Source organism: Sinohyriopsis cumingii, chromosome 14 (assembly GCF_028554795.1).
Source record: "Sinohyriopsis cumingii isolate HCF-2022 chromosome 14, ASM2855479v2, whole genome shotgun sequence".
In the NCBI taxonomy this organism is placed as follows: Eukaryota; Metazoa; Mollusca; class Bivalvia; order Unionida; family Unionidae; genus Sinohyriopsis; species Sinohyriopsis cumingii.
The window spans coordinates 886,187-908,360 of NC_142974.1; the positions used below are offsets into that span (position 1 = coordinate 886,187).

The window sequence follows — 22,174 nt, forward strand, 5'->3', positions numbered from 1 at the left end:
TTAACAAGTTAAAACCAACTCTATGAAATCAAAGTACCCTTTACATATAGTTTTTAAAAACTGCCTTCAGTGGATACCATGTATGTTTTAATATAACAGCCCTGAAAAGTATGGTGTAATTTGGGGTAAAAAAATAGGAATGATTCTGCCAAAATATAGGAATGACTGGCATCTCTGTACAAAAGACACCCTGAGTGTCCTTAATATAAAGGCTTCATTTTACTAAATGCATACCCTTTCTAATTCCTCAGCACTTAGCTGTGAGTGAGAAATGCTTGTAGTAGAGTCCTCTGGAACCTGTAGTGTTGCTGAAGGTGTGCTGTGAAATTTAGCTGACCCTGAAGCTGCTGCTGCTGCTGCCATCACAAGTTCTGGGGAAGAGTGTTTCTTCTTCATATTTGGACTCTTTGCTGATGGCTTCTTAGCACCTAATTTCAGTGCAGGAATACGACCAGATTCAGACTTTCTCCTACAAATAAATATTTGAAAATTTAGTTTTTCAATAAAGAATATTCACAACAACTTGTAAAATTGGCACTAATAACGGTCTTTTTATGCTTTTACATCATTAGCAGTCATCTGCATCAAAATTAAATTTGCAACTGAAATCAGAATTCATTTGCCTGCCAAAAATAAATGAGATATTCCTTCTGTTTTAAGGTCAGAAATGATCATATATATTTTATTTATTTGTTGATATATATTCTTGTGACACTGGACAAAAACACCAACTTTCCTAGTTTGTTATAAATTATACTAACAAATATGTAAATTATCATTCAACAAACATTAATAATAATTAAGGAAATAATTTATACATAATAATACAATCACAATTTCAATGTTCCAACATTTTAAGAATAGCAGAGAAATGGCTTAAAAAGTTGTCTCCAAAATTCTAAAATTCCTTTTTTTTGCTTTTACTCATTATCCAGTGAGGTTACCTAATCTCTATAGTTAAACAATGGTTACATGGAACTTTGGGGCCTTGCTTGCAACTGTGTTGTAATATACACACTTACAAAAGCTTTTGCAAGATATTTAACCTAGAATCATGTTTATAACTGCTCCCACCAGCAAAGTGAAACTTATGTCTTGCCATGAACTAAAGAAATAGCATAATAATAATAATAATAATAATAATAATAATAATAATGACCTTATTTAAAGAGGGTAACACAATTAGCTACAAACTAATCTACCTTGAGGCCCTCATACAAAGGAATTTATTTATTTAAGCTGCATCTCTGAAGCCACTGGATATATTGGGTTTGGAAGAAGGAAATAGAGTGGGCATTTCTAATCTCAGCTGGAATACTATTCCAGAGCAGAGTTCCAGAGTATTGGAAACATTTTTTAAATAACTCCTTATTTGGTTTGGGAATTTTATACTGTTTGGTAGACATGGATCGCAGGTGGGGAGTATTACCAGGTAGCCTATACTGGAATAGTGATTGTAAATATTCAGGAGCACTATTCTGAGATATCCTGTACATTAATTTGGCTTTTCTCAAACAGATTCGGTCTTTAATAGGTAATATTTTTAACCTACCAGCTAAACTTTCCTTGCTTTCTTTCTGGATTGATATTAGCCCAAATGCTCTTTTTTGAAGATGTGCCAGCTTTGCTATGTTTTTATCATTTGAATTACCCCATACTGTACTACAGTAGTCCAAATAGGGTTGTATGTAACTGTTATAAAATAGTTTCCTGTGCCTTTCAGGGAGAAAATGTCTTATCCTACTGAGAAGCCATAAACTTGAATTGACTTTTTTACTGGTATGTTTGATATGTTCAGTCCATGATAGGTTATTATCTACCAGAACACCAAGTAGCCTATCATGACAGACTATTTGCAGATTTGTATCCTTCCATGTCAGACATAGTTCATCACTATCAAGATTTGTCCTTCTTTGCCGTGTTGAGATAAGTAATACTTTAGTTTTACCAGTATTTACCACCATGCCATTACATGTGCACCAGTTTTCCGGTTTGTTTAGTGCATTCTGTAAAGAAATTTTGAGCTCATGCTTTGTGTTTTGGATGTCTGACAATGTTGTGTCATCTGCATAGAGATCTGTAGATGATATTGAGTCTCTTAGTAAAAGTGGTAGGTCATTAATAAATAAAATGAATAGTAGTGGACCTAGAATTGAGCCTTGTGGTACTCCATATCTAATTGTTTCAGGTTCAGACAGAACATTATTTATGTAAACATGTTGTGTTCTCTCATTTAAGTATGAAGTAAACCATCTAATTGTTCTTTCATCACACTGGTAGATTTTCAGTTTCTTCAAAAGGATTTCATGATCCATCAAAACTTTTATTATACCTTCACATCCATATTCAAAAGACTAAAATTAAAAGATCTATTTATGAGAGTTTAAATTTAAACTGATGAATAAATTACACGAAATTGGCAACAATTTACTAGTTGTTGTTGTTGTTGTTGGGTTTAATGCCATTTTTTAGCACATGATAGGCTATGCATGGTGGCCAGTATTAATGGTGGAGGAGAAATCTGGGATCCTAATCTCTAAGAACATTTTCCACAAGGAGGTCCAGGTCTACGTTGCCTTCAGTAATATATGTATACAAGCTACGTAATAATAACCTCATCCAGGCCTCCCAGCACTATTTTTCAAATTACTGAGATTTTATGGGGCATTTGGTCTCCAAATCATAAAATATTTCTTAGATTGTATGGAAAATCAAGATATTAAAGGAAAATTACTTCAAATGATTATAGATAATGACATGAAGATATTATCAATTTTGGAATACGAAATTTTTAAAGACTGTCTTTGCTTGTTTGTAAGTTAAATCCAACAGCAAACTGCAAAAACCAGATCTGTTCGATAATCCACCTGCAGATCTGGGTCTATGTAGTTTGTTAAGACTAATTAGTAAAACAAGTAGCATATAACCTGATATGCCAATGCATTATGCCGTGGTAGATCAGGGTTTTTATTATCTGCAGTTGGATTTGACTTATAAACAAGTATATGGTACCCAAACACAACAATTATTCAACACACTGAGTAAGAACTGTCCCTGAAAGATGACCTATTTTGTCATAATTATGTTCTCCCAAGACCAGTGGTTTCACATTTAAGGTAGTCAAAACACTTTATAATCAATTGCTCTGTACAATGAGAATCTGGGCTCTCGATAAATGTGGTATCTATCTCATAACAGTAGTCATCAAAGCCCGGTTTTACTTTATTAATAATATAATGGACTGAAATAATAATTTAAACTTACATAATCAATTACACCTACTACTTTCTTTTGTGTATTGAGTACATCGATCTAAATGAATCATGATGTCCTTTTATCCTTTCTTTATCTACAAATAGGTATTTAAGAAACATTGCGCATATTTCTTCCATGAAATTACTGGGATTTATGAAGAATCAAATGGAAAATATATTGGGATTTTGTAGGTATTTATATACAATACTGGAATGGCTAGGAGGCTTGCTTATCTTATGTGTGTGCTCCTACTGTTGAAACTGTGTAGGGACAAGTCTGTTTTAAGTATTTTCTTTTTAAAAAATAGAAGAATCGGCTTAAACAAGAATTATTCAAAGGGATGCATGTTATGCTAGAGGAAAAGGTTTCCAGGAATTTAAAATAAAACCTTTTCTTCTTTTAAACTGATGAGTGCTGAAAGCCATCTCCAAGATTTCTGAGCAATAACATGAGTTTCAAAGTAGCCACTGTGGCAGCCATGTCAGATGCAAGATTGGCACCATTTTCATCTGGGACAAATTAAATATCATGAGATGTCTTCCGGTGAAAACCCCATGTCAATAAAACAATGCCATTCAGGAAGAATAGCGATAAGATTTTCAGGATGACTGCCATGGTGGCCACACTGGATGTCAGATCAGCACCCATTTTATTTATTAGTAAACATAATAAGAACTCTCTTGGTGAAAACCCCATGTCAAATGCTACCATCCGTCTAGAAGCGGTAAAATCTAGATTTTCAAAATGGTCACCATTGCAGCCATATTGGCTGCTATTAGACTTCATACTTGTAACATTTCCATTACGACCAAGTAGATATCATAGAAGTATCTTACTGAAAAACTCATCTTGATACAACAGTCCATTCTTCTGAAGTGATAAAATGATCTTCAAGATGGCTACCGTTTGTCAAGATGCTGAGCAGCACAATTTTCATTCAGGCCCAACCAGACCGTTGACTGAATCTGAGTGTAAAGTTTCATGGCAATCCTCCAAGTAGTTTAAGAAGAGTAATGATAACAAAATTGTGAAAAGGATAGACATTATTGATAAAAGGCCATCTCTGTGCCAAGCTGAGCTAATGATCAGACTGAAAATCAATACCATTCATGTCTAAAGTCAATGAAACACTACTGTAATTTTTGCTTACATCTGAAATGAATTCATTTATAAATGAAACCAACTAGGTTAATTAAAGGCTATTTGCACATAGTTAAAACAAAGAAAAGCATTGACTTACACAAAAATGGATGCTGTGCTAAATTGTATGTGACACAAATAAATGGAAAATCAATATTTGTATGCATGTGCGTGTGCGTGTGTGTATGTGTGTGTGTACAAGCTGCTTCAAGCTACAATTGATTGGAATGATTGTTCTTAGTACCTAGCATATTACTACAAAGCAAAGCTGAGAAGAAAAAACAGTAAATCCTTGCTAAACGTAATGCCCCCAACCCACCTCAAAAATGTGCAGAAATCATCCACTGTTGATTTGCTGTAAGGGTAACAAAACCTTTAACATTCATTGATAGAAACATAGCTCGATCTGAGCACAAAATGCTCAACTTAACGACTTCTTGCAACTGAGCATCGGGATGCCTTTCTTTGATGATCAAGTTATAAACAACATTTTACCAGCAACAGATGGTGAGGTTGTGCAAAGGTGTACAATCATGCACTTGCTGGGTATTTGGTGGTAATGTCGCTGCTGTTACATGCAGGTGTAACATATACAAGGTTACAGTGCCATTGTCATTGCACATGATTATTACAGGTAATGTGCTGGGAATGAAGACAAAGAACTACGTTTTATTGATTATACATTTGTTAACACATACTACATGGGATCCATTCATGGAAACTATTCTCATAAAAACTGTTACCTATTAAAATCTATATGACCCGCATATAAGCCAACCTACAACTCCGAGACCTCTCAAGATGCACAAGGTAAGTTCTAAATGCATTTATTTAGGCAAACTTATATTTAAAACAATTAACATGTATACTTATCTTGAGGTTGGCATGCATGATTATTAAAAAGAAATAGTATAAACTTGTTTTAAAAGTAATTTATTTAAATTTCTGTTTTCTTATTGTTTGTGCCTAATTTAGATTTGTGTATAATTTGATCGAACGATGACAAGAATTTAGCATTTGCGAGTTGCTGTAACACTACCTCTCCCTTTTGACTCGATTACTGTTTGTTAAATTTATGCATTATTGCATTGGACATTTTATATCAGTGCACCGGTAATTACATTTTACTTTGCTTTGAAATTGTAAATACCTAACTCATTAAAATGTAATCCTAGTATGACAACACAACGAAAAATATGGTTTGATGCTAATACCATAAAAGCTGAATTGCAGTTTGCTTTGATGTAAGCAACCTTACACCATACCTGTACATTTCACGCCGGGAGGAAAAAAAATTCCTGATTTTTGGGGTCGCTATATGCCCACCCCCCGATTTCATATCTTCCAATTTTTGCAGAGAACTCCCGATTATTAAATTATGCCTTCGATTTTCAATTATTCAAAACAAGAAAAGTCCTACAGGTTCTGTTGTAACACCTGTGGATTATTGTTGTGATGAAATAATTACTTTACTATAAAGAATTAACTTCTTCACTAAATAGAATGTTAAGTTTTAAACATTATTCTCATAAATTAATGGGTATTTTTTTACTTATACAATAATAAAAAATAAACCAGAATAAAAAAGTAAACCACAACAATAAAATCGTCCACAATTAATTTCAATGACCACTACGAATGCTGAAACTCAATCTGCTATAGCACCATTCCCACGAAAGAAACTTACACGAGTGAACACATGGCATTTGTATACAATATATACCAATGATAACTACCATCGTTAAATTAAAAGGAATGAAAATACATACCATGCCAAAACGACAAACTTTCCATTGTGTGGAAAGTTATGTTTGTTCAGCTAAAACACAAAATTAAAATTGATTGATGTTGATCTTAGTTAAATTATATGAGAATTTTAGCCTTTATTATTACCGCTCATGTAAACTATGAGAGTCATGTGCCTTGTACAATTAAACGTGCATACCTTTTAAAAAATATTACCTCAATTTGTAGGATCGCTTATATCATGTTTGGTTGAAACACTGAATAAAGCAAAATCTGCATATAATATTTGGGAATAAGTAAGGATTTAAGTGACGCTATGCACGCTTTGCACTTTTTAAGTACTGTATAGTATTCAGCATGATCTCCCTGGTAATCTCAACCTGCCTGCAAATTCTTAAGTCTGTATTTACTTTTATTTAACTTCCTGTTGGAGAAATCAGAAAATATGCACATGCAAAATAATAACAAAATCAATCATAGTACAATGTACTGTGTAACTGTTTAATAATTGTCGGGTCACCAGAAGTTACTCTTTTTTCCATGCCTATGTCTTAGGTCACGGAAGAAATTATTGTTTCATGTCCCAAGATTTACAGTCATTACAGTAGTCAACAAAAAAAACTAAAAACTGTCAAGTCTAGACACTGGTCCACAGATAAGCCTACCCGCCTTCTTTTAGGCCTTTAGTTTTTTCCTAAATTATTCGGCTTATACGCCAGTATATACTGTATGTGTCCATACAACACTGAGTCTCCTGCAAATATGATGCAAAGATAAGTCTAACAGGGCAATAACATAAAATGTTTGGCAGAAAATGGTATTGCTCAGATGGAGGAGGTCACAGGTTTGAACACTGGCTGGCAGAGTCAAACCAGAGACTTAAAAAAACAGTATTAGCAGCTACCTCGCTTGGCACTCCGTATTAAGAAGTCAGTGTTAGGACTAGCTGGCCTGGTGTCAGGATAATGCAACTTGATGGGACATTATGCAACATGTCTGCAGCATGATGCCCCAGTGCTAGACATTGTTATAAACTGCCATAATGAAGACATCTTAGCAATACAACTAAAATTGTAAAAGCTACATTAAAAAATATAAAACACACACACACACACACACACAGAATGGTATTAAAAAAGACAGTATTAAAAAAGCCCAGTCTTGACCTGGGTCTTCATGTAAATTACGCCTCATAGCTACCAAGAATGTTATGGGGCATTTTAAATTAAAAAATTGTTAAATGATTTGATAGCATGTGAGACATTAAGACAACAGATTTAGATTTAAGCACAGTGATTTTCTTTTTCTTTCTTCAAGTTAATCTTGATCTTCATTCAGGAAATAACTGATTCATACATTTAGTTTCCAGGATTTTAAAAAAAATGGTATATTGACAGCTACAACTTTTTCTTCTTCTTTTTTTGTCTTTGTCTAACATTAATATAGTGAAGTACTGAATACTGGAATGTCTGACCATTTGTACATTAATATGACCCAAGGGAACAATACAATGTCTGACTATTGAATCCATACATTAACAAGGCCCAGGAAAACAATTACAATGTCTGACTATCCATACATTAACAAGGCATAGGGAAACAATGCCTTGTCGGACTATCCATAAAATAACACAGGGAAACAATACAATGTCAGACTATACATACTTTAACATGACCCATGGAAATAATACAATATCTGACTATCCATACAATAACATGACCCAGGGGAACAATACAATGTCTGATGATCTAAATAGTGGTTTCAAGAAATGGCTGAACATTCAACTTGCAAAGCTTTATTATTTCAATAAAGCATGAGACCAAACTGGGTAAGATTGTGTTCACATAGTTGAAGGAATTTTAAACCAGAACCCTGTCAAATTTGATCATATTTTGCTGGGTGGTTTTCAAGAAGTTGTTGGAAGGTTTTTACATTTTTCCATGCATATCTAATAGCATAATTTGTAAGAACTTTTAAGGTTGCCTGAATGCTCTTTGCCAAATTTGATTGGTCCAGTTGTTTGGAACAAGTTGAGAAGATATTTATGGATGATGGATTGACCATATACATACAATAATCTCACTTGGTCTTATGTCATGGTAAACTGTTAAAGTCAGCCATTCAAATTAGACTAGGGTAAATCAAAATTTATTTAGACACCGTTTTAACAATACAGATATGAATTTACAAACTTAAATATTGTGAAAACTCTTCATAGTCTCAGAACAAGTTTTAAAAGCAAAGTAGATTAAAACTTGTTTTAATCATATGGAAATAATATTTACATTAAACACTGATGGTGTCTGGAGAGCTATTTTATATGTCCCATTGCACATTTATTGTCCTATGTTTGATCTTTGATGTTACCACAAAGGCAAGTGGCTGGCTATACAAATTTACCAGTTATCCTCAAGGCTCTCTGGTTTACTTAAACACAGTGATCCTTTCATACCATGAAGAATACTCCCCGCATTGTTTAACCTTCATGATCACTTCATATCATGACATCAGTACTCTCTGGTTTCCTCAACCTCAGTGATCACTTCATACCATGAAGAGTACTCCCCGCATTGTTTAACCTTAATGATCACATCATATCAAGACATCAGTACTCTCTGGTTTCCTCAACCTCAGTGATCACTTCATACCATGAAGAGTACTCCCCACATTGTTTAACCTCAGTGATCACTTCATACCATGAAGAGTACTCCCTGCATTGTTTAACCTCAGTGATCACTTCATACCATGAAGAGTACTCCCCACACTGTTTAACCTTAATGATCACTTCATATCATGACATCAGTACTCTCTGGTTTCCTCAACCTCAGTGATCACTTCATACCATGAAGAGTACTCCCTGCATTGTTTATCCTCAGTGATCACTTCATGGTATCACTTCATACCATGAAGAGTACTCCCCGCATTGGGGGCCCCGAGTGGCCGAGTGGTCTAAAGCACTCTCCGTTACGGATCACTGCCATCTCACCTCTGTCTGTGTAGGTTCAAGTCTTGGATTCGGCCAATGTGGGTGAGAAAGCTTGCCAGTAGCTTCTTGAGGGTCGGTGGTTTTTTCTGGGGATTTCCCGTGTTCTTCCTCCACCATTAATACTGGCCACCATGTATAGCCTATCGTGTGCTGCAAAATGGCGTTAAACCCTACAACAACAACAACAACAACTCCCCGCATTGTTTAACCTTAATGATCACTTCATATCATGACATCAGTACTCTCTGGTTTCCTCAACCTCAGTGATCACTTCATACCATGAAGAATATACATTATACTTTCAAGGATATCAATTATCATGGTTTTTGTATAGATCTTATATCACAGACACTTAAATATGGTTATCTTTTTATGGAGATGAGAGCCCTATTGCCTTCAATAATGGATCATTGTTCACTGCTGTCCCAACATCACTAGCAAGTGCTCAAGATGCTAGCTGCCTGTCAGAGCATTTTATGTGGACTCCATATGCAAGCTCCTGTCAGGGCATTTTATGTGGGCTCCATATGCAAGATCCTGTCAGGGCATTTTATGTGGACTCCATATGCAAGCTCCTGTCAGGGCATTTTATGTGGACTCCATATGCAAGCTCCTGTCAGTGCATTTTATGTGGACTCCATAAGCAAGCTCCTGTCAGGGCATTTTATGTGGACTCCATATGCAAGCTCCTGTCAGGGCATTTTATGTGGACTCCATAAGCAAGCTCCTGTCAGGGCATTTTATGTGGACTCCATATGCAAGCTCCTGTCAGGGCATTTTATGTGGGCTCCATAGTCATGCTTACTGTCTGTCAGAAACTTTTAAGTGCTCTTCTAACGGTATGATTGTTATGAATGGTCATTTTTATGCACTGCATGTACGTAAGATAATGTAATCTGCACTGCAAATGAACCTGAAGTAGTAGTAATGACTGCATTGTTATGGGCCTAAAACAGCAATCTGTGTGTGGAAACTCCATGTTGGAAGATGAGCTTTTAGAGGCCATATTACTCAACTAAATGTTGACATAGAATGCTTGAAATCAGACTCTAGTCATGGAGTCAATACAAGCAACGTTCCATACTAAAATACAAAAATCGTCAACATGCATTACTTTCGAAAATGACTTTACTGAATGTGGCGTGAGTATACAAATTGAAACAACTGATACAATACTAATGTCATGTTCTTTTCCTGTAAAATGCTTTATTGATCTGAAAGTAACATATCTAACCGTAAATCATACTATCTACAAGTGATATTTTGTAATTTATTTCTAGACTGAATGTTAAATGTGTGAAAAATTCTGCCACATGAATGGAAATGATTAAAATGACACTGATAAAGCATTTTCAAATGCACACTTCTTCTCAATGCTATAGCTTATTGATGAAAGCCTCAAAAAGAGATAAAACAAAGAGCCCCTTTATGTTCAGCTGAATTCACTGAGCTTAAAAAAACAGTAAGAATGACCTACTATAGCTTAACACTGACCCTAAAAGGGTGAAGACAGATGGATAGAAAGATACACTTGGATGCCAAGGTGACCATTATGTTGTGATTCTATCAAAATGGGCTTGACAAAAGAAGCCTCTCATTCGTATTGCACCTATAATACTGACAAGAGACTGTGAATCTAATTTGCTGAGAAAATTGTATTTATTGATAATATCTTCCCAGAAGATTTAAAGCATAAAAGATAAGCACAAAGCAAATTCCTTCTCTTAAGGATTACAGAAGTAAACTTCAAAATTGTATTAATGAAATTGACACACACAACTGACTTTAAAAAAGATGCTGAAACAAAGGAAAACAAATTAATAATTATTCATTTCTTCATTTAAAAAAGAACATTTAATATTCATAAAATTTACAGTGTCATTTGTAAGTAAAACACTTTTGGGAAGATAGTGTATACATAGTCTTGGAAGGTGATTTTATTTCTCCACAGATTCCATCATTTTTAGCATTCCTTGTTTTGAAATGGGTTCACCTTAAAACATTATTCTAGTTCTCAAAGAAGTAAAGTTCCTAAAAGCATAGTTTACCTTGCGATGAAGTATAGTTCCTGAAAGCATATTCTTACTCTTTAAGTAGTTCCTCAAAGCATATTCTTACTCTCTAAGAAGAATAGTTCCTAAAAGCATAGTTTAGCTTTCAAAAAAGTATAGTTCCTTAAAGTATATTCTTGCTCTCAATGAAGTATAGTTCCTTAAGGCATATTCTTACTCTCAAAGAAGTATAGTTCCTTAAAGTATATTCTTACTCTCAATGAAGTATAGTTCCTTAAGGCATATTCTTACTCTTAAAGAAGTGTAGTTCCTTAAAGCATATTCTTACTTTTAAAGAAGTGTAGTTCCTTAAAGCATATTCTTACTCTCAATGAAGTATAGTTCCTTAAGGCATATTCTTACTCTTAAAGAAGTGTAGTTCCTTAAAGCATATTCTTACTTTTAAAGAAGTGTAGTTCCTTAAAGCATATTCTTACTTTTAAAGAAGTATAGTTCCTTAAGGCATATTCTTACTCTCAAAGAAGTATAGTTCCTTAAAGCATATTCTTACTCTTAAAGAAGTGTAGTTCCTTAAAGCATATTCTTACTCTCAATGAAGTATAGTTCCTTAAGGCATATTCTTACTCTTAAAGAAGTGTAGTTCCTTAAGGCATATTCTTACTCTTAAAGAAGTGTAGTTCCTTAAAGCATATTCTTACTTTTAAAGAAGTGTAGTTCCTTAAGGCATATTCTTACTCTTAAAGAAGTGTAGTTCCTTAAGGCATATTCTTACTTTTAAAGAAGTGTAGTTCCTTAAAGCATATTCTTACTCTCGAAGAAGTGTAGTTCCTTAAGGCATATTCTTACTCTTAAAGAAGTGTAGTTCCTTAAGGCATATTCTTACTTTTAAAGAAGTGTAGTTCCTTAAGGCATATTCTTACTCTTAAAGAAGTGTAGTTCCTTAAAGCATATTCTTACTCTCGAAGAAGTATAGTTCCTTAAGGCATATTCTTACTCTTAAAGAAGTGTAGTTCCTGAAAGCATATTCTTACTCTCTATGAAGTATAGTTCCTTAAGGCATATTCTTACTCTTAAAGAAGTGTAGTTCCTGAAAGCATATTCTTACTCTCAATGAAGTATAGTTCCTTAAAGCAGATTCTTACTCTTAAAGAAGTGTAGTTCCTTAAGGCATATTCTTACTCTTAAAGAAGTGTAGTTCCTTAAGGCATATTCTTACTTTTAAAGAAGTGTAGTTCCTTAAAGCATATTCTTACTCTCGAAGAAGTGTAGTTCCTTAAGGCATATTCTTACTCTTAAAGAAGTGTAGTTCCTTAAGGCATATTCTTACTTTTAAAGAAGTGTAGTTCCTTAAGGCATATTCTTACTCTTAAAGAAGTGTAGTTCCTTAAAGCATATTCTTACTCTCGAAGAAGTATAGTTCCTTAAGGCATATTCTTACTCTTAAAGAAGTGTAGTTCCTTAAGGCATATTCTTACTCTCTATGAAGTGTAGTTCCTGAAAGCATATTCTTACTCTTAAAGAAGTGTAGTTCCTTAAGGCATATTCTTACTCTTAAAGAAGTGTAGTTCCTTAAAGCATATTCTTACTCTTAAAGAAGTGTAGTTCCTTAAGGCATATTCTTACTCTCTATGAAGTGTAGTTCTTTAAGGCATATTCTTACTCTCCATGAAGTATAGTTCCTTAAAGCATATTCTTACTCTTAAAGAAGTGTAGTTCCTTAAGGCATATTCTTACTCTCTATGAAGTGTAGTTCCTGAAAGCATATTCTTACTCTCTATGAAGTATAGTTCCTTAAAGTATAGCCTTATTCTCACAGAAGTACAGTTGCATGACCTTTAAGAATAAGTCTGTACCGTAGAGGCTCACACCCGACTATTTTAGAAATTCAATTATATGCATAAATTTCACTCATAATCTAGCTCGACATGCTTTTATAGACAGAGGCCAACTTACCCAGTTTGATCAAAATCCTACCAACACTATAATCTCAAGAGATGCAAAAAAGACATCTCCATATCCAATGCAAGACCACATGTATAGCATAGGTCTCACTTAAAATAAATATCATCCAACATCATGATATCAGCCTATTTACAAAAATGTGTCAGAAATACAGCCTCTCAAGCTGTAGAAACGTCAATTAATCATATGAAAAGCAACCTCATTAATACTGGCTGATCTTGCTTATAACAATGCACATAATATACCTTAATGATATATGTCTATTTACCGGGTTTGATAAAAATATGATTAGAAATAGTCATTAATATGTTGGCAAATTCTGATCTGATATAAAATAACCTAATTTGTTATATGCTGATTTGTTTCTCCATTAACTTTGCATTGTCAGAATCATTCAGTATTTTATGATACTGAACTAGCACGCAACTTCATGCTGCACTCATAAAAGAACTACTTTCTATTGTAAACAAACAATGGATGCAGATGGCCAGCACTTTTTGAAAACAAATCACATACACTCACATAGTACGTTTTGATTGATTACATTTGTTTCTGAATGAACTAAAGCAGGTGTTTCATGGACTGCCACATACCAGCTGCTTTGCTATATTCTGCATTAACTTTTTGGATACAATGTTTCAGATTTAGGTGGGAGATGCCAGATTTCATAAAATTGCTGGGTACCTACAAATAACATGCAAGTGAAAAGGCATAAACTGTCTTCTTTAGCTGGTAATAAGAATGGCAAAAAATATAATTAATTTTACATTGTGAATTTCCTTTCTTAGTTCTGTAAATCTGAATTACATGAGCCATGTCATAGGTTCTCAAGCTTGATTACACATTTCAAAATTGTACTGTAATTTCGACTATATTCCAAGTGCAATTACATCCTCCTTACTGGACTCAAAATGAAATAAACATTAAATTCCATCATTTTGATTATTGCAATTGAAAGACTTCATATTTTTCCTGCATTATGATTTCAAATATTCAATGACAAAACAGAACACACCTGCAGATGTCAGAACGCTTGTCCCTCACAACTTCAATCCAATGTATTTCAAGTAGAATTTGCACAGATGAATCCAGTCCATAATCACAAAATTTCATATGATCAACAAAAATACCAAAATCTATTCATTCCAGATCAAATGGAAAAGTTGTTGCAATGCACATTCATTCACAATATGAATCAAATTTCAATTTTAAGTAGACCATCTAGCATGCAACTAAGTTCAAATTTATCTGGGCGGAGTTATGTGTGCAGTAATAATGTTGTTGTTGTGTAATGATGAATCTACACTTGTGTATTTAGTTTGGAATACAGCATACATTCATTTATGTTGTTTCTTGTAGTGTATTTTGTTTATATAATTAAGCCTTAAAAAGGTTACTGTATTTGTATGGGAAAATAATATATGAACTTGTTTTGCCAGATGGATATACTGCACTCCCAAGGTTGTGCAGTATTCTATCTGAAAAACTTGTTCATATTTTCCCATACAAATGCAGTAACCTATAATTATATGTATGAATCTTTAAGTACCTTACTATCGTTTAATAGCCACACAAGTTTCTCTGTTGCTTTTTATCTTGTCTACATGGATTGAATCTGGCGGCTATTAGTCCAGGAAAAACAATAACCACTGTTGAATATTGACTATAGCCTATTCACTACAAAAGAAACCAGAAATGTAGATATACAAACTCATTTCATGCAGAAAGAAAGCAATCAAGAAACTTTGGGATAGAGTGACTGTTAAATGAACAATAAAGTACTTAAACTGTACAAGGGGCAAAAGTATGTTTATATAAGTAATCAGTGACTGAACATACCAACATTACAAAAACATTCCCACAAAGTCAGCTTGGGGGCAGATTTCAAACACCTCTAGTTAGTCACCTTGAATTTTCGAAAAGGAGAGGCTGTTGTCAATTATAGTTTTCCTCTTTTACTTACAGAAATGAGTGCCTGTGGTTGTAACAATTGATTCGCATCAGTTGGAAGTACAGTGTGAGAGATTCAGTTGTAAGTCATTTTGGCTCTTACCAAGGGACCAGTTCTAGACGAGATTTTCCTTGCATAAGGAAATTGCACATGTCTTGTTAAAAAAGATAACATTGTAATGCCTTTCAAATTTAAGCGTAGAAATGAAATTGGCAGTATGACCTTTTTAAGCATTCATGCAATTCAAAACAAAGGGCGTGATGACCTTCAGAAGTCATGCATCTAATTAAATAGAGCAATCTGAAATGGCCAGAAAGAATGAATAATAATCAATGACAACTAGCAAGTAATCTGTTTGGAAGTACTTGTGTTATCATCAACAAGAATGACACTGAACAGATAAGTCTTGGTCTGCGTGCAATCTGCATACTGGAAATATGGCCAATGTGTTGACACATGAAATGGCACTTACCTCTCCTGACAATCCTTCTAAAGGTGACAAGAATGACAAGTTGATATGTTTACTGATAATGTATCATTATCATTGGTTGTGTATTATGATACAAAAATTAATATGTGGTACATGCAGGCATATCACTTCACATTACATCATCTCTATGTGTCGATCACATTCACTATCAAATAAATCCAAGATCCTAATTGGATTCACATTTATTTCAAGCCTGATCATAATCAGATCATAAAAATCTGGCTTATAAAATTGTAATGAGTTCAGGCAATCAGACATAAAGCACCTTGCTCATTTTCAAACTCATCCATGATAACTATGAAATTTTGCCCTTGGCTGATCTGTGAATTATTCCTGAAAATTTCCAGTGATAAATCAAATTTATTATAATTTCTCTTTACTTCTGTAAAATCTTTGCCAGATCCTGATGTTGGGTCCGGGACAGTGAAGCTGCCATGCTCTGACTTTATTAGCAGTATGACATCTGAGTTGTACTAAGTCACTGCCATGTTGAACAGATGAAGTTGTATACAAAATTACAATTAAAATCAATATCTTATGGAATAATCCCGTGCTAATGTATTTATAGATCAAACTCTGAAGGGTTTTTGCGTGCAATTCAAGCTATATGTATAAAGCTTTTAGTTCATTTGTTTTTCCTTACAATGAATAGCCATGTTCCCACCTTAATAGAGAAACAACTGCAAAATTAATTCCACATGAATCTTAAAATACTGATTCATCATTTTTAAAACCTGTCAATTTTTCATTACTTTTACTTTAGATCAAACACTAATAAATATTAAAATCCAAAAGAAAATCTTTTTTGTAGGACAATGGAGATTTAAACAATGCCTTTGTATCAACACGTTTCTAGCAACAGCACCCCAACCCCTTTCTTCCAACTACAAACCAAACTAAGTTCTTTTTACTATCTCATGCCACCACCTATGCCTGTCAATATTTATGAACCCCATTGCGCTCAAGTTATTAAGGGAGATTATGCAGAATATCACAGTTGACAATATGTATGTACAACTTTTCTTAAGCAGCAAGGAGTAAATCAATACATTCATGTCAAACAAGGAAAATCTGCATGATTGAAAACATTCACAACTTTCCATGAATGATGAAAGATGACAAGTCTTAAACACTGACTTGATATTAAAAAACAAAACCTTTACAATTGTCTTCTGATATGTTTTTCTTTGTTATCACAAGAAGAAGAAAGAGACAGCTAAAAAAAGATTAATTACAAGAAAAAGTCAATGATTATTTAAATTATATGATACTTTGCCCTCTCCAAACAATACCTGAATATTTATTTGCACCTCATTATATGTAAAATGAACATGCAAGACCTTTATATTAACTATTCTAACCTTTTATTATGATATTACCATTGAACTTTAAAAGGACTAAATTGTTACCCCATTTTCTGACATTATGGGATTTAAATTACTCTCAATTATAACTTACATAGTATTTCTCAGTTATGAATAAGGTGAAACTTTAACTAAAATCAGAATCTACTTATAACAAGTACCAGTTGATCCTGCAGGCACCAATAAAGCCCGTTGTTCTGCTTACATTTGGAATTCCCAATCCACTTAGATTTTAGTAACCTTTCCAATAAAACAATGCATACTTTCTGATTGCAATTTTTCACTTTCATAATATGAAAGATTTCATTTGATTGGTGAATCTAAAGGGCGATAACATGACCTATTGGTATCCATCTAAATCTCCATCATGTCAGAGATCCCAATTTTCAATGAGACCGAAGGTAAAATTCAACCAAGGCATGAATTATAAGATCCTTTTGAATTTAATTTAAATATGATGGAACATTCTGATCTTAAAAATAATATCATCTGCAACTTCATTAAGGCAATAATTTTAAAATATCTCTTGCAAAAAATCAGAACATGACATAATTACAACATATATATTGGCATAAGATAAATAGTGCGTCAGTATCACATGGTCTGACAGTCGCGTATATAAAATATTCTCTGATACAACAGATGTATGGTCATGGACACAATAATGCTGGTTGAATTCTATTTTTCCATGCAATGCACACCATTATAAGATGAACTAGCCTACTCAACACTACATTTGTGTGGTTCTTTATAAACAGTGTTATAGTGAGAGACAACTGAATGCAATACTAACAGAAACATAGCACATAATATTATACAATGTGTAAAGCATTGAAAGCAGAAGGATTTGATAGAAAAGCTTCTTGTAATAAAAACAATTACCCAGAAATGTTACTTCACACAAACAGAAACAAGGGGAACATACTGTACCTGCGAGGAAAACTAAAACGCCGCTCAAAAATACTCCCAGACATGTTTGTTTGACTAGAAAATGGGAGCAAAAAAAGAAAATGCATAATAACATTTAATCAGACACGCATATGGTTATTCTCATGTTACATGAATTGTTTCATATATCCTAAAAATAAACATTCATTACTTGTACAAATAATACGAAATAGTGACAATATTGTGAATTCATTCATGTTATATTTTTAAGACAAAACTTACATTTATGGGTATTTAAATTCAGGAACTGGAGATGATGTCTATTAATGTTTCCACCGTAGGATAGATATTTGAAGCAATCACAGTGTACAAAGACTGTATTCCCATGGAAAATAGTGACTTCACAGTAACTATCTTGAATTAAAATTCTCGACTTGTACTAATAACTGAATTATCTCCCTGCCATGCATCGATTAGATCTCACAGAATTTACTGTAAGAATAGTATCTCAGAAACTGAAGGCAAGTTTTAAGTTACTTGTCATTTATTAAAACAGAGTTGCCTGTTCCTGAAAATAGCACGTTTTGAAGCTTTACTCACTAAAGAAGAAAGCTGACACTGAAATGAAATAATTACCAGTTAGCTCACATTATTTTACACCAGGATGTGTCCTGCTAGCACTTCATATAGCCAGATTCAGGTTGGTTTATGCAAATGGAGAACACCAACAAAAACACAATGTGAAAGTGCTCTCTTTCTCCCCCACTTTGATTCAGTAACTTACATAAAATGCATAGAATTGTAGTGGCTTTTCTTCATAAATACAATTTAGATCAAGATGTTTGTCAAATTTGTTGGTTGAGAGGAACCTGACATGGAAAAACCTGGTTCAAAAATAACCAAGGTCTGTAGTGACCAATTGATACTGTCAGTTTAAAGTGTTGCTGTGTGGGGACAACCTGCATGGAAAATGCACAATCCACATGTAAACTCAAGTAACAGTTTTAAAAGTGTTGCACTAGCTGTGTGGGGAAAACCTGCATGGAAAATGCACAATCCACATATAAACTCAAGTAATAGTTTTAAAGTGTTGCACTAGCTGTGTGGGGACAACCTGCATGGAAAATGCACAATCCACATGTAAACTCAAGTAACAGTTTTAAAAGTGTTACACTAGCTGTGTGGGGAAAACCTGCATGGAAAATGCACAATCCACATGTAAACTCAAGTAACAGTTTTAATTTCAGTGACATTTGTATTCTGGAAAGAATAATTAGCTTTGAAACAGGCCACTGATTTGCCAGTGATTTACCAATTCTTCAAATGTGGCCTACCATTTATATAAAATTTGATAGAACATGGAACATGAATTCTTTATTAAACAGTATGCTTCAGGTGATAACTTAAAAAAAATTTGCATTCAACACTGAGTGAATCTAAATGGCCTCATGTTAATGAAGATTAACAATGGTGATGTTATTTTCTTTAAGTTCATGGGTTAAATTAATAGTTCATCTAGCAGTATGACATTAACTATCAACTATGAGTTTGTCATAAGTCACTAAAGCTTTACAGTTTTTCTTCAATTCATTGAGTAACATGAAAATGACTCAAACTACTCAAAGAAAAAGATGTCACTATCTCCTAATGTTGGCATACTGTACATTCATTTAATTAGGTGGTTTTGCCAAATAATGACATTTTCAGTGATACATCCATTTGTGGATTGGAGGAGACTGATATCATTTCAACCAAATGTGTTTTTTTCTTTCTTCAATTTCAGGTTTGTATCAACACCAACTCCACCCAAACTGGTACCCCATTAATATAATAATGAATTGACAGTATCTGCTAGTAACAAAAACCAAATCCTCACAATGGATCAATGCCTAATGCTCAATCCACAGTCAGGAAAACACAATAAAGGATTTGATCAAAAACTAAAAAAAAAAGAAAGCAAAGTATCTATCATAAATTAGAAGATGAAACCCCATGAAAGGATCAGCATAAATGTTTACAGAGAAAGTTGTCGATGGGTTATAACATGGGGAAAACAATTGGGAAGTACAGTACAAGCTCATTTATGAATAACTAAACTGATTCAAAGATATTTTGGCAAGTTCTTAATAAAGAAACAAAGATTTATATAGTTATGCAGTTCAAACCTATTTCCTTACAGATATTTTATTTCCTATCAATAGTTCTACACAATCACACTCAAAACATGTTCCCATGGCTACACAATTGATGAATGTTTGGGAGAACCTGACTTGTGAATCGTGATTTCACATAATTTCTTCATTAAATTTGATAGCTACAGTGTAGCATAATAAAATGTCAAATAGTAAGGGATGTATAGATACATAGATACAGCTCTAAACAAGAGTCCCTTGATGGGACTCTCAAGATTTCAAGTTAAGACTCTTCTTTTTAACTGCTGAGTGTTGAAACAGTCTCTGATATTTTGAGCAATAACCACACTAGATGTAAAATCAGCACCATTTTCATTTAGGTTTGGTTTGGTTTTGTGGGTTTATAATAATAATGATAATAATAATAATAACAATAATAATAACAACAACAATAATAATAATAATAATAATAATAATAATAATAATAAAAAAGACTTTATTTAGAGAAGGTAACTGAGTTAGTTACAGAATCAATCTACCTTGAGGCCTTCTATTTGTTATGTACAATATATACAGTATCTACAACATGATGTGAAGAGTCTGGCTTGACACTAAATAATTAAGTGATTTTAAAAATCAGAGTTTCAAGCCTGGAACATACGCACAGGCATCTGTGAACACAAACATACATAAAATATAAAATATCATCCTGCATTGAAAAATTAAACTGTGAAAATGATGCAAAATTACAGAAAAGAAGGTGGTATTTATTGTACTGTTCAATTGTCTAAAGATTTCATCCATTTGAGACACTAATTATGAAACAAAGAATTTGGCCTTGGTATAATGTAATTTTTACTTCCTAAGGACCTTAAATCTGGAGTACCATCAGCATCTCTTTGGTGACAGATATTGCTTAGATAGACAGGAATGGCTTTTCTGGATACTTTATAAATCAATATGGCCTTTCTAAGAAATTTTTTTTTATGTATTGTTGAAATCTTGATATTATTCACACTGCATCCTTGAAATTGTCTATACATTGGTCTAGAATTAAATGGCAAGTCCTCTTTTGGAGTCTTAAACATTTTGTTATGTTTGAATTAGAGGTATTAGCCCAAATTACATTACAGTAGTCCAGATATGGCTGAATATAACTTTTATAAAAAAGATGACGCTATACTGAAGAGGAATGTATATTTTGATTTTCCTCAGTAGCCAAAGATAAGAATTAACCTTTTCTGAAACATGTTTGATGTGAATAGACAAAGTAAGACTGTTATCTATGAATACACCAGGAATTTTATCATGAGAGGTCATATTTAAGGCTCACATTGTCAAAAAAAACCTGGAGTTTGTCACTATCCAGCCTTGCTTGTTTTTGTTGCATTGTTACTTGTAACAAGAAGGACTTTTGTCTTTTCTATATTTATGATCATACTGTTTTCCTTCCACAATCCTTAAGTTTTGTTGAGAGCATCTTGTGAGTTATTTTCAAATGTCGTTTTGGTTTTACCCATCTCAGACAGTGTTGTATCGTTTGCATAGAGGTCAATGGAAGAAACTGAAGTTCCAATCTTAAGAGGTAGGTTATTGATAAACAGAATCAATAACAGAGGTCCAAGGATAGAGCCCTGTGATACTCCACAGTTAATATTTTTACTTTGAGAAAGTTGACCATTTAAAGACACTTTCTGCACTCTACCGGTTAAGTAAGGCGTAAACCAGTTTAGGGAGTTTTCACTGCATTGATAGATTTTTAGTTTTCAAGCAAAAGTTTCATAATCTACAAGATCAAAAGCTTTATAAAAATCAGCTATAATAGTGCCTACCGTTTCTCATTGATCTAATGCTTTTAGCCACTTATCAATCAAAATTACAAGTACAGTTTCACAGGAGTGATTCTGTAGAAAGCCAAGCTGATTATCATGAATAAGATCATAAGTGTTTAAATAGTTGAGAAAAGAATCATGTACGTGTTTTTCTAGTAATCTGGAGAGACAAGGACGAATAAAGATGGGTCTTTAGTTATTTACATCATCTTTATTCCCGCTTTATGCACTGGTGTAACCTTGGCAGTTTTACATCTTTGTAGAAATTTATTAGACCTAATACTTTCATTGAAAATGAAAGCTGTACTCTCTACAATTGCAGGTGCAGCTAACTTTAGTAGCCTTGATCGAATCATATTAAGTCCTGTAGCTTTGCAATCATCCATTTCTTAAATATATTTCAACACAAATTCTGG

The 22,174-nt window shown here is 33.5% G+C and overlaps 1 protein-coding gene across 8 annotated transcripts in view; it reads right to left on the minus strand.

Moving 5' to 3' along the window:
• Nucleotides 1-22,174, minus strand: part of LOC149783078 (transmembrane and coiled-coil domains protein 1-like) — a 168,031-nt gene that overhangs the window by 39,939 nt on the left and 105,918 nt on the right. For 7 of the 8 annotated variants that reach the window (XM_089931296.1, XM_089931294.1, XM_089931290.1 and 4 more), the window contains 2 exons: nt 17,837-17,890; nt 235-469 (listed from right to left, as the gene is read on the minus strand). In XM_089931296.1, the coding sequence (XP_089787422.1) occupies nt 235-469; nt 17,837-17,890 (289 nt within the window). The remainder of the gene's footprint in view (nt 1-234; nt 470-17,836; nt 17,891-22,174) is intronic. The other variant, XM_089931291.1, reaches the window with a different exon arrangement.